The sequence below is a fragment of the Rosa chinensis genome, chromosome 3 (genome assembly GCF_002994745.2).
Source record: "Rosa chinensis cultivar Old Blush chromosome 3, RchiOBHm-V2, whole genome shotgun sequence".
NCBI classification, from domain to species: domain Eukaryota; kingdom Viridiplantae; phylum Streptophyta; class Magnoliopsida; order Rosales; family Rosaceae; genus Rosa; species Rosa chinensis.
In genome coordinates this window covers 12,504,159-12,516,234 of record NC_037090.1, presented here as the reverse complement: position 1 = coordinate 12,516,234, position 12,076 = coordinate 12,504,159, and the positions used below count along the sequence as shown (strand labels likewise).

General features: G+C 37.8%; 2 protein-coding genes across 2 annotated transcripts in view; both read right to left on the bottom strand.

Moving 5' to 3' along the window:
• Positions 1–1,455, bottom strand: part of LOC112194134 — a 31,917-nt gene extending 30,462 nt beyond the window's left edge. The window contains exon 1 of the mRNA XM_040516957.1: positions 932–1,455. Within this exon, the coding sequence (XP_040372891.1) occupies positions 932–1,330 (399 nt within the window). The 5' untranslated portion in view covers positions 1,331–1,455. The remainder of the gene's footprint in view (positions 1–931) is intronic.
• A 428-nt stretch (positions 1,456–1,883) lies between these two features.
• LOC112195122 (L-type lectin-domain containing receptor kinase IV.1) lies at positions 1,884–5,101 on the bottom strand. The gene is made up of 2 exons (XM_024335479.2): positions 3,184–5,101; positions 1,884–2,798 (listed from the first exon to the last, which is right to left on the bottom strand). Exons 1-2 carry the CDS (start codon positions 4,431–4,433, stop codon positions 2,024–2,026), a joined length of 2,025 nt encoding a protein of 674 aa, XP_024191247.1. The 5' UTR covers positions 4,434–5,101; the 3' UTR covers positions 1,884–2,023.
• Between the last annotated feature and the right edge of the window lie 6,975 nt (positions 5,102–12,076).

The window sequence follows — 12,076 nt, the reverse complement described above, 5'->3', positions numbered from 1 at the left end:
AATCGAGATAACATTAGTCAATACATTGATGATAATGCATAAAATAGAGAAATAAAAGATAAAACAGAATAAAGTTCAATTCACTTTATGTCGAAGAGGTTGGGGGTGGAGAAACAAACAACTAGATAGCAATATCCAACAAAAAAGTGGTACCTCGTATTAATATGCAAGAGTGACTTGTATGCATATTTAAGCATGTTGTCCAACTTAATTCCAAACCCAGAGGAAATATAAAGAAAACCTAACGATGCTATGAGACACACAGTTTTCAGCAATTAAATGGATACGAAGAGGCAAAGGGACAGTGAGTGAAAGACTGAAAAATTCAAAATCAGGCAAACTAAATCGGCTGCAGCACCTAGTAAGAGGTTGGCCATCTCATATAATTCTATTGCAAGATAGAGTCCAGACAATCACAGCGCTATGGAAATGGAAACACCAATGCACTACAAATCTCCTTACATAAAGCCTTCCTAGACCACTATCTCAACAGATGTCGTATACACCAGTTCCATAACACACTCCGCAGCTGCTTAACGAATTGACTGTTGTTAATGAATATATTGAAGCAAATCTCATGCTAAAACATTGACATGAGGACCAACAAACAGCAAGGAAAAGAGTTTCTTACTGGTGTGTCAGCCATGGGAACATTAAGTGCTTCCATGGTTCCACACAGATAACCATTCTCAAGATCACACCCTTGTATCTGAACATTTACTCTCCAAGTTTCATCTTTTTGCAAACTCGAAACAGAATAACAGAATCATTAACTTAATGCTACAATAACATACCAGCAGTGCTACAATTCAATTCCCCATTTCCCAGAATAGATAATCATTACCAATTTGATCAAAATCACAGGGATTCCAATTTCACAAAGACATCAAGAAATATAGGAATTCCAAAAGCCAGGGAGAAAGAGAGAAACCTGGCCGACGCTTAAAAGTGTGACGGGCGGGGGAGTTTGAACCTTCAAAAGTGATGCACATATAGAATATGAGGAAGGCAACTCTTGGTAGCAACACCCATCTCCACAGCAGCTCGCCAACAAACACATCCTTGGTTCCCCAAGGTAATCCGATATGCATAGACTTTGTAAAATCAATAGCAAGATTTCTTGTGGGAGACCATTAGACCACCTCTCATCTGCCTTTGAATCAGAGTAGTAGTAGTAGTATTTTCTGACCACTCTTCTAATTTTAATCAGCATCACTCTGAGCTTGCGGCCGGTAAGTTCCCGTCTGCACTTGGGACAAAGCAAGAGTATTGTGTACACCACACAAACAATAGCAAGTACTCGACACACAATGAAGACAAGATTTCTCATAGTGAATTCTCATAGTCCACACTGATTCCGTTATCGATACTAACCGCCACATCATCCACAGTGATGGAGCCAGGTAACAGAATTAAACTAATGAAGACAAGAAGATTGAACATTTTCAGAAGCAGGTTGCAAGCACACAACAAATTGGTTTAAGAGAGAGCTTGAACAGAATGATATTCTGAACAAGGAGTATGATGATATAATTGATGCGGATGCACGCAGCAAAGAAAATCAAAATTCGTTAGCTAGGATCCATAAACTCATAAAGGAGTATAAAGTTAGCTGAATATACATTAGCTATGATATGGGGTATATATGGGGTTTATATAGGGTTTATTAGCCCGATATGAGTAAGCTACAATACAGATTAGGAAACTCTTCATGAGATGAACACTTTTGCAAGAACAGATTACAAGCATTCCAACTTTAGAAAGGGATACAAATTAGGGAAATAGACACTGTACCAAATAGTCCAGATTTCAGCAAGAGTACCGCTTTTCTGTGAAATTCAGTGGGAAAGAAAGACGGCGGTGATACATGAATGTTGAGAAGATGCGGCGAAGATTTTCAATTGGTTTCCCATTACTTATAAAAGGCTAAAAGAAATAATAAACTTTCAGAGGTGTTTACATATGCAAGTACTATGGCTTTTGATTCCAAGTTTGTGAACGAATATATACTTATTGCTTGGAATCAACGACCACCTGAAAGTAGTGCTGACTCTGGAACATATGATGAATGGGAGAACTTATTGCCTAAAGAAGACTGATACGACATAGCATAGTCATCAGAACCTTCACGGTGACTAGAAGAAAGCCCGAGGAGTGACAGTTCCGGCAAAGCAACATCACCAGCCAAGTACTGAACGACTTGTCGCATGCTTGGCCTTGCCGCAGGCTCCGAATGAGAGCACAAAAGCCCAAGCTTCAACACCAACTCCACTTCCTCGGCTACAAAATCATTACCAATGCTCTGATCTCTTGCCTCAAGGATGTTACTCCTATTCCAACAAGAAAACACCCAATCAACCAAAATCACATCTTCTGGACCCTGTGGCTTAATTGGTCTTTTTCCGCAAGCAACTTCGAGCAAAAATGTCCCAAAAGCAAACACGTCGGTCCTCGTGGTGGCCCGACCTGTTCTTGCGTACTCTGGAGCTAGGTACCCGAGTGTTCCAACCATATGAGTAGTTTGAGGGTCTGTTCCATGGTTGTATAATCTTGCAAGCCCGAAATCTCCTAGCCTTCCATTCAATTCCCCATCTAGCAATACATTACTGGCCTTCACATCTCTATGAATCACAACCTGTTCCCATTCTTCATGAAGATAGAGCAGCCCTGAAGCCACACCTTTGATGACTTTAAACCTCTGGCTCCAATTAAGGGTCACCTCAGGTTGATCAAAGAGGTATTTGTCCAAGCTTCCATTAGGCATGTAGTCATAGACCAAAAGCAGCTCCCCTTTTCGCCTGCAAGCAAAGGCATTAAACATCCGTGTTAAAGGAAATATTTGTATACAAATGCTTGTCTCAAAATGTTTAAACTGTCAAGGAATGCAAATTAACACTTTATCATATATGGCCCAAATTCGCACATGGAGAGACAAACATATCTAAATATACATAATTTGATCACATCTCGTGAAAACTCCGGACTAAGGTTGTGATAACATGACTTGAAGATTTTAGAGGATAAGTAAACAATATATATCATTGCTATTTAACACTGGAGTTTAACATCAGAAATATAAATATCAAAAGAGTTGTATGAAAAAAAAATACTAAAATGTATTGGAGTAAAACAAAGAACTAGAGAAATTTGGTGAATATATTTATCAAAATTTGAAGACCATACCTGCAATATCCCAACAGCTGTACTATATTCCGGTGACGAAGCCGGCCAATACTAACAATTTCTGCTACAAATTCCTTCATCCCCTGTCCTGATTCATGTGATACCCTCTTCACTGCAATCTCAATTTTAGAGGAGGGTAATAAACCTCTATAAACTTTACCAAATCCCCCAGTTCCCAAAAGCTCCTTTTCCTTAAACCCTTTGGTGGCTATATACAATTCTTTGTACTTAAACCTCTGAGGACCATATTCTAGCTCCCAATCTTCAAGCAGTTCTGCAAACTTCCTCTTCCTATTTATGACATAAAGCACCCCAGAAACCAGTAGCAAAACCAAACTCACGGAAATCAGAGGCACACCAAAGGTGAAAAGCATGGACCTCTTTTCACCTGCAATGCTAGGCAACTTGGGAAGTTTGGAAGCTATAAGGTCTTGAGCTTGGCCATTCATCCTAAAGCTCCAACCCACTACATAATGGGATGTGAGGAACGGACCAGTTGAAGACGAAAAGCCAACATACATGGTTCTGTTGAGAATTGGGGAAAGGTCATATGTCAAAGACAGAAGTGGAGTTAGGGGTTTAGTTGCAACAGCAATTGGAGCCATAGTAACTTCAATTTGCTTGTTGGTACCATCATATTCAACCCAAACTCTCATTTCTTGTCGACTGATAAGACTCAGGTTCTTGAAGTACCGACCATCATAATAACCAGCTGGAGCAGCTTCGACAGACTGCAAGCCATTGATGTCTATCCCAACATGGTTATCATTGATGTCACTGAATTCCGCGTTCAGGATCGTGTCAAGCTCCACAGCAAAAACATGATTGGTGAAATTCCCATTGTTGGAGATGTTGAACAGGCCCAGGTACTGGTTCGCCAGAGCTCCGGGGAGGCCCCTCGTCGGAGAGATGACAAAGACGATTCCATGGCCGCTGAAAGTAGTGTACTCTGATTGGATGGCAAAGACAAAGTTGGTGGAGAAGGAGAAGGCGGTGTCGTTCTCTGAGTTCTTGAAGGTTACTGGGTTAGGGTAGAAGGCATGACCACTTCTATCATTTCTCTCTTTGGTGTGGTTTGTAAGCTTCAAGAGACCGTTTGGTGTGATCTCTGCTATGCCGTCTACACTGAGATTAAGACCAGAATGGCCATTGAAACCAGAATTGTAGATGAAATTGAGGTCTTGGGCTTCTGCTGGTACCAGACTGACAAGTAATACTAGTAGAAGTAGAACAGAAAGCTTGACAAACATGGCTGGCTAGGCGTCTGTCAAGTTTCTGGACCTTCCTTCCTTCCTTCTTGGGTATTTATGGATCTAAGAAGTAAAGTCAACGCGTCTAGCCGATATCCGAGAAGAGTGTATTCACAACTTTCACTCGAACAGTATTTCATCAACAAAACCTCATAATAAAAGAAACGACAAACACCAAAACGGAGAAAGAAATAAAAAATTTGAATTCCATCTAGTTGAAGATAGAGAGGAGAAGTAGAAAGAGAAGCAAAACTAGCCTCCATTTCTCTATCACAGTAGCAGCTCATCCTATCAAACGAAGAAGACGACACAAACGAGCTCACAAAGTCATCAAACCCGGCTACATGCGACCCACTAGGCGCTCTCAGCTCCTCCTAAATCTCAACCTAGCTCCCCCCATCCAAATACCTCATCACCAATCTCATAATGGGCCTGGCCCTCGGCCCACATCACGACCTCCCTCTCCTCGGGCTTCGCATTGAACCCGTACTCGCCTTCCGAAATCGGTCATGGAGACAATGATTTAGTTTGAGTCGAGCTCGCAGAATTCTCGCGCCCCATTAGATGGTTTTCTCAGATCAGCCCATCTATTCCTCTCGCCCACAATATTCGATACACTTTTACTAGGAGCAAAAATGATGCTGGGACTAGGTTTGGTGGTCGCCACACAAGATTGGCGTTGGAGAGCCATCAGTAGATGGCTTTGGAGGGAGGCCAGTGACATGAACTATTCTGTCGTTTTTTTAAAAGCTTTTTTGTTTTAGCTGTGTAAAAAAAAAATGAAAATTAATAATTATTTCTTAATGTTTATTTTATTTTCTCTAATTTTTTGTATCACATGATTAATTATTTAGATTTTTTTTTAATTGCTAGCACTTTTTTATTTGCAAATATAATTGATAGAATTAGATTTAGGTCATAATATGATTTATTTTGTTTTCTCTCACCAATATGCTTTCAACATGTATATTATACATTTTTATGTCACATGATCTTAATCATAGTTTTAATTCTTATTATATATATATAAATATATATATATATATATATATATATAAATGCTTTAATGAGTAAGTAGTGAAATTGGAAAATGAAAATACATTAGGAAAACAATAAAGAATGTAACCCTAATCCTGCTCTCACTTCTCTCTCCCTCTGCCTCTTCGATCATCTGATCTCATATATTCCTCGGTCGCATTTTCTATCATGGAGGCAGGACAGAACTAGGGTTGGAGAGAGTTAACGAAAGTTGTCAGCCTGTTCGGCGGCGCCCCCGCATCGGTCGTGGCTCCCTACTTCATCGACGAGTGGCAGGTGTTGCCGGACGGGGTCTTGGGATCTCAGGGGTCCTACTCTGCTCTTCGTTTTGCTGGTCAAGGTTGGGTACTTTTCTTCGCTTCTCTCAGGTGGCGTCGTCGGTGTGGAGGACGGATGGGTGGCGGTCGGCGTGGAGAAAGTGGTCAGAGGTCAGATCATGGCGGCGGTATACCATGGATCGTATGGCGCTGACTTCTAATCTACGGTGGGTCGCTAGACGGAGATGGCAGATGTGGTGGATCTAGGTTTTCAAGGTGGTGGGCATGGCAGAGGTAAGGCATGGTGAGTCTTTCATCAATTTCTTGGTGATAGATTTGTTGTGGTTTGCTGTATGGTTCATGCACCTTCGACTTGGGGAGCTTGAAGACATGGGGCTACGGTGGTGGCCTACCGGTGGGTCACCTAACGACAAGGGTAAGGAGTACTGTGGCGGTGACTATATTCTTTTGGTTAGAGTCTTGTTTTTAGTTAGGTTGTTGGTTAGGTTACTTTGGTCAATAGTTGGTCCCTACTCGTTTTTTGCTAGGGTTGGGTCAAATTGATGTGCCATGGATGTGGTGTCTTTCCTGGGGACGAGTTGGTTTAATTTCGGTTTTATCTTATAGTCAATGTGCTAACAAGCGATCCTTGCACGTGGTCTGGTTTTATTGAGACGCGGTGTGGAAGAGGACGCTGGTTTCTCTGGCGGTTGTCTATAGGGTGTTATCGAGTTTCTCAGGGTTATCTGTAGCCTGTGAGGTTGGGCGAAATAGGTGGTTAAGGGTTGGGCTCTTTTGGCTCATGGATGTCATTCTTGATGACGAACCCGTAACTAGTTCGGTTTTTAGGGAGAAGAGTGGGAAGTTCTTGTCCACCACCGGTCATTTCCATATTATGTAATCTTGGTTATTTTCATTAAAGGATTCTTATTCTAAAAAAAAAAACAATAAAGAATGCAATCTAATATTATTAAATTGGAAAGTCTAGAGAAAATCAATATAATATTTTTTTGGTATAATTATTGTCCTAAATAATCATTTTATAGTAGGTCATATATGTCATTTAATAATTCATAATAAAATGAGGTCAAGAGAGTATGTTTGAAGGTCTCAATAGAAACACTCAAAGTTAAAACTCTCATACTTATTCAATGCCAAAATCTGGAGGGTGTGTATTACCGTCTTAAATTCTAGGGCTCTATAACTATCAGCAACACTATTACCGTCTTAGATTCGAGGGCACTAATTGAAATGTACGAAATCAAAAGGACGAGCCAAAGCTCTCACATCCTAACCTCACACTTGAGTAAGAGCCGGCCTTGGGGGTAGGCTGAATAGGCTCCCGCCTAGGGCCCCCAATTCTATGGTCCCCAAAATTTGTAGGTTTCTATATATAAACTCTGATAGATAGAACTAATGATGCACTACGGTACTACCACATATATCAGATTCCATTGAATGAGATAATTAAACAACAAATGTACAAGTAAAGGACAAACCCAACTCAACTAGTAGTTTTAAACTGAACAACCTCATCTTTCAGACAGACCATAAGCAAGTATATGAACTTTTCTCAGCAATTGAAGTCTTGAAGTCTAAACTTTTCAAGCATTTGTACCAACTCAGCAAGTATTGCTATATTACATACATATAATCTCGTTGTTAACATCTTGAGTTGGATATGCAATTTGTTGGTACTTTGTTCATTTGCACATATTAGGATCGATACATTGTTGCAATCCTAAATTAGGGTGCGCCAACTACATCACTCCTAATATGCAAATTACATTGTGGTGATCAGATATTAGGATAGATACATTGTTGCAGTCCTAAATTAGGATGCGCCAACTACATCACTCCTAATGTGCAAATTACATTGTGGTGATCAAAGACTGGTCCTTGGATCTCGGTCCCGAACAGTCGTCTTGTCCAAACAAACGTCTTTTGACGTCTTTCTTTGTTTCAGATAGATATGAGAGCAGTTACAATTACAAAGGACACATTTATTCGATTTTGAAATTCAAATCGAACAGTTGTAACTTCTCATACCAGTTCAATCTGAACTCTATAAAAGACTCATAAAAGGCCAATTCTTAAAAACATCGTTTTTGAGACTCACATATCTTCCATAAAATCTTCTGAGAGAAAACACAGATTGACGTTCGCGATAGAATCCAAGGCAACACTGCTAACCTTAGATTGAGAGTTGAATCCTGCAGGGCAGACGTCTTAGAAGATCTACAGCAAGTGTGTAGGGACGTATTTCTATCTTAGGACATTGCACCAAAGCAAGCCTCTCTCAAAGATTCAAGTCAGTGAATTCGATTTCTCCTTTCTTGATATACTTTCATTTGTTCTTTACGTATTGTTTTCGTTCCTTTTAATTTTAGGATTGCAACTTCACTGCAATCCTTTGTCGTATTTCAATCTGCCTTTAATTTTACTTTAATATTTTAGGATTGCTAACTACTTTCAATCCTAGTCGTAAATATATATATATATATATATATATATATATATATATGGTTGCAAACAACGTTCTGTTTCTTGAATTGATCTATCACTTATAGTACCTATTTCTAACAATAATTTTCTCTTATTATTCTGTCTTTAATTAGAATGGTATTCGGTGTGCCCAGTATCATTTGGTTTAGTAACATAAGTCTCTCATTTATAAGTGAGAGGTCGTGAGTTCGACTCATAATAGACTAGTTGTTGTATTTGATAAAAAAAATTAAAAAGAAAAAGAAAAGAATGGTATTTTGTGTAAATTTAAAGTTTTGCAAATATTTTGATTGAGTTACTTTGTTACGCTATATAATTTTTAATTATTCTTATAATGAGTCTTAGAAAACTAAATAATCATTATAAATATATGGAGCTTTATATATATGAACGTCACGAGCTTCATTATATGACTCGCCTCAAGCCCCCGAAACCTCAGGTCCTGCTCGATGCCATCATATTCACCTAGCAAACTCAACTTGTATAGTTGTATTGTTTGCCAGTTGCAACCTTCTGCTATGCCATAAACCTTACAAATTACGAGTTATCCAATTGTTAATTGGTTGACCAATTACTACGTAATAAACATTATGTGTTCCATACTTCCTCTTTTAATCCGTGGTAAACTTATTGGCACCTTGTTGGTGGAGTTAAAATGTCAAAAGTTATCAGACTGTTTCTATTGGGACCTCCAAATTTGCTCACTTGACCTCACTCTATTATGAATTATTAAATAACATATATAACGTACTATAAAATGACTATTAAGGACAATAATTATACCAAAAAAATATTATATTTATTTTATGTAGACTTTCCAATTCAATAATATTAGATCGTATTCGTTATTATTTTCCTTTTCTATTTTCATTTTTCAATTTCACTACATACTCATTAAAGCATTCATATATTTAATAAGAATTAAAAATATGATTAAGATCATGTGACATAAAAATGTATGATATATATGTTGAACGCATATTGATGAGGGAAAACAAAATAAACCCTCTTATGATTTATGACTTAAATCTAAGTCAATCCATTATATTTGCAAATAATAATAATAATAATAAAAATAAAAATATTTAAATAATTAATCATGTGGTACAAAAAATACCAAAAAAAAAAACATTAAAAAATGAATGATTTTTTTTTTGAGAATAAAAACAAATGATTTCTTCATTTTTTTTTTTGCACAGCTAAAATAGAGAAAAAAATTTAAAAAAAAAACATAATAGTCCATGGCATTTTCTTATTGATTAGACATTAATTTTTGAAACTCAAGTTTGATTAAGAAATGTATATTAGTTAAGATTTATAAAGTGATTAAATCATTGAAATGACTAAATTTTTTATTTTAAAGATAATAATTTGTTTGCAAATTACATGAGTGAGGTTATTTGAGGAACTTTAGTGAGGTTTAGTGAGTAAATTTAGTATTTGAAAATTTGATCAGAGGTGTAAAAAGCATAGAGGTCAAGTGAGTAAATTTGAAGGTTCCAATAGAAAAACTCAAGTTATAATCGAAGGTTCATAGTAATCGTAAATTCTATTAAAGACGTGAGAGCAGATAAAGGGACACATAATTACAGAAAAATAAAGTTTGAAGCATTTGGATCGTTTCATTGGTTTGATTGCTGTTCCTAAGTAGGAAATCCTCATTTAACACCAATATAATTGGTAGAAAATAATCCTCAAGTGTTATTTTCAAATTTTAATTTTTTTTCTTTAGTAAAAAATGAATTGTATTGATAAATCAAGATGATTACAATCAGAGCATTGTTATGCCAAATATCGCTCATACTGGACTCATAAGCTAAACTAACTAATATGTGGGCAACACAGTTTGTAGCTCAAGTATATGAGCAACTGTTAGTCCTGGAATGGTTTTCAAACAAGCTTAAAAATCACAGATCAAGTTTTTGTGTTTAGAAATGTCCAATTCAGTGGCTGAAATAGCTTGTACTGCTAGCAAACAATCACTTGCCAAATCAACATTGGTAACTTGCATCTACTGAAGTAGCTCCACTCCCATTTGATTGCGCCAACAGTTCAACATATCGTGCAAAGGCAACATGATTGCAATGATATGAGAAGCCAACTATAAACTCACCAACGACATTTCTTAGAACACCTAGACTCCAACACCCCTTGATGTTGAGGATGGCAAGAAAGCGCCATCAACATTTAATTTTAGCTTGTTGTGCATAGGAGGCTTCCAATACTTGCTCTTACGTGACTTATACGAGGATGGCTCTGTGAGCTACTTATACGAATTAATGGCTGCCATCATCATCATCATCATCTTCATCATCCATCGCCTTCAATGTAGGGTTATTAAGCATTCTATACAGGTAAGATCAACGTTGTTTGCATTAAAGTTGAGAATGAGATGGCTGAACGTGGGAGGAGAGCCCCACTCTTCTAGTTGAGTTGGGTCCACGACGTATGTGATCGTTTTAACTCATGAATGATTGATCATGAGGCCTTGGTGATTGGATGATTGTCTGCTAACAAAAATTGCCATTTTAACTGAATTTCCATCCAAACGATGCAATTTGTAAAATGTAAATTATAACCCCCTTTTAATATTTCATTGTTGTCAATGTCAATTCCAAACTCGAAAATGCAAAACTTTCACTTGTTGTTGCATGTTAATTATATGTCAATGATTTAAATCTTTGTATCTACATATCTATCGGAATTTTGAAAAGGGGAAATATTAGGGATATAAGAGAAAATATATCGTATTTCAAAAAGTTAATTTATTGGAATTACATATAAATCCAAAAAGAGACTCTTGGTGGTTGAAAAGCTGCTCGCTGGTCTATAAAAATGTAATAATCAGACTAAGACATATGACCTAGGGGTAATCATTTGGCCCACAAGCCTAAAAGCCCATAGGCACCCGCCCGGACCAGTGGGCAAAAGTTCAGCCCGACCCACAGCAAAGTCCATCTTGGCCCTGTCCATTGGGCATGAGGCAAGGGTAGGGAGGAGGGTTCAATTTTTTATTTTGTATTTTATTTTGGTCAATCATTAACGTATCATAATTTTTTCATAACTTTTTGTATTTTTTTTAACAAAATAATATGACATATAAATATAATGGGCTCAGCCCTGCCCACCCAAAAAAACCTGTTAGGCCCTGGGCCTTAATTTTTCAGAGAAATCTGGCCCTGGCCCTCCCGGAAAAAAAAATAAATAAATAAAAATTGGCCCTGCCTGGCTCGACCCGAGCCCATTAATTTAGGGTAGGGCCGGCCCTACCCTATCCATTGACGACCCCTAATATTATGACCCATATAATACGAATTGTAGTGATAAACATGACAGTTATAGATCTTTTTAGAGCTGCCGACTGTTTCCCCTATAAAGGGGATAATAACTTAATAGTCTATTCTCTTTGTCTGAAACTTTAATATAATTGAGGCAAATCCCATATAATTGAAAAAGATGAAGTGAATGAGTTACTTTTTGAAATTGCTTCATCATGAATTTTCCTTATCCAGATTCGTCTTTAGGAATTTCACTCCTCACTCGGATTTTCCTCGAAGGGAATATTCCTCATCCAAATTCGCTTTAAGGAGATTCATCCTCACCCATATTCGCTTTGAGGAGATCTCTCCTCACACAGATTTTCATTTAGAGAATTACTTCTCACACAGAATCGCTACTTAAGGGTATTTCTCCTCACCTAGAATCACCTTACTATAGTAGTTTTACACGCATAGTGGCAACACGGGCTAAGCCCAATTCTCTTTACTTGTAATATTCTGGGCTTGACATCCCCAATTACTGCTTACTAGGTCGTCCCTCGTAGGCACCGCCGCACTGGAGAAG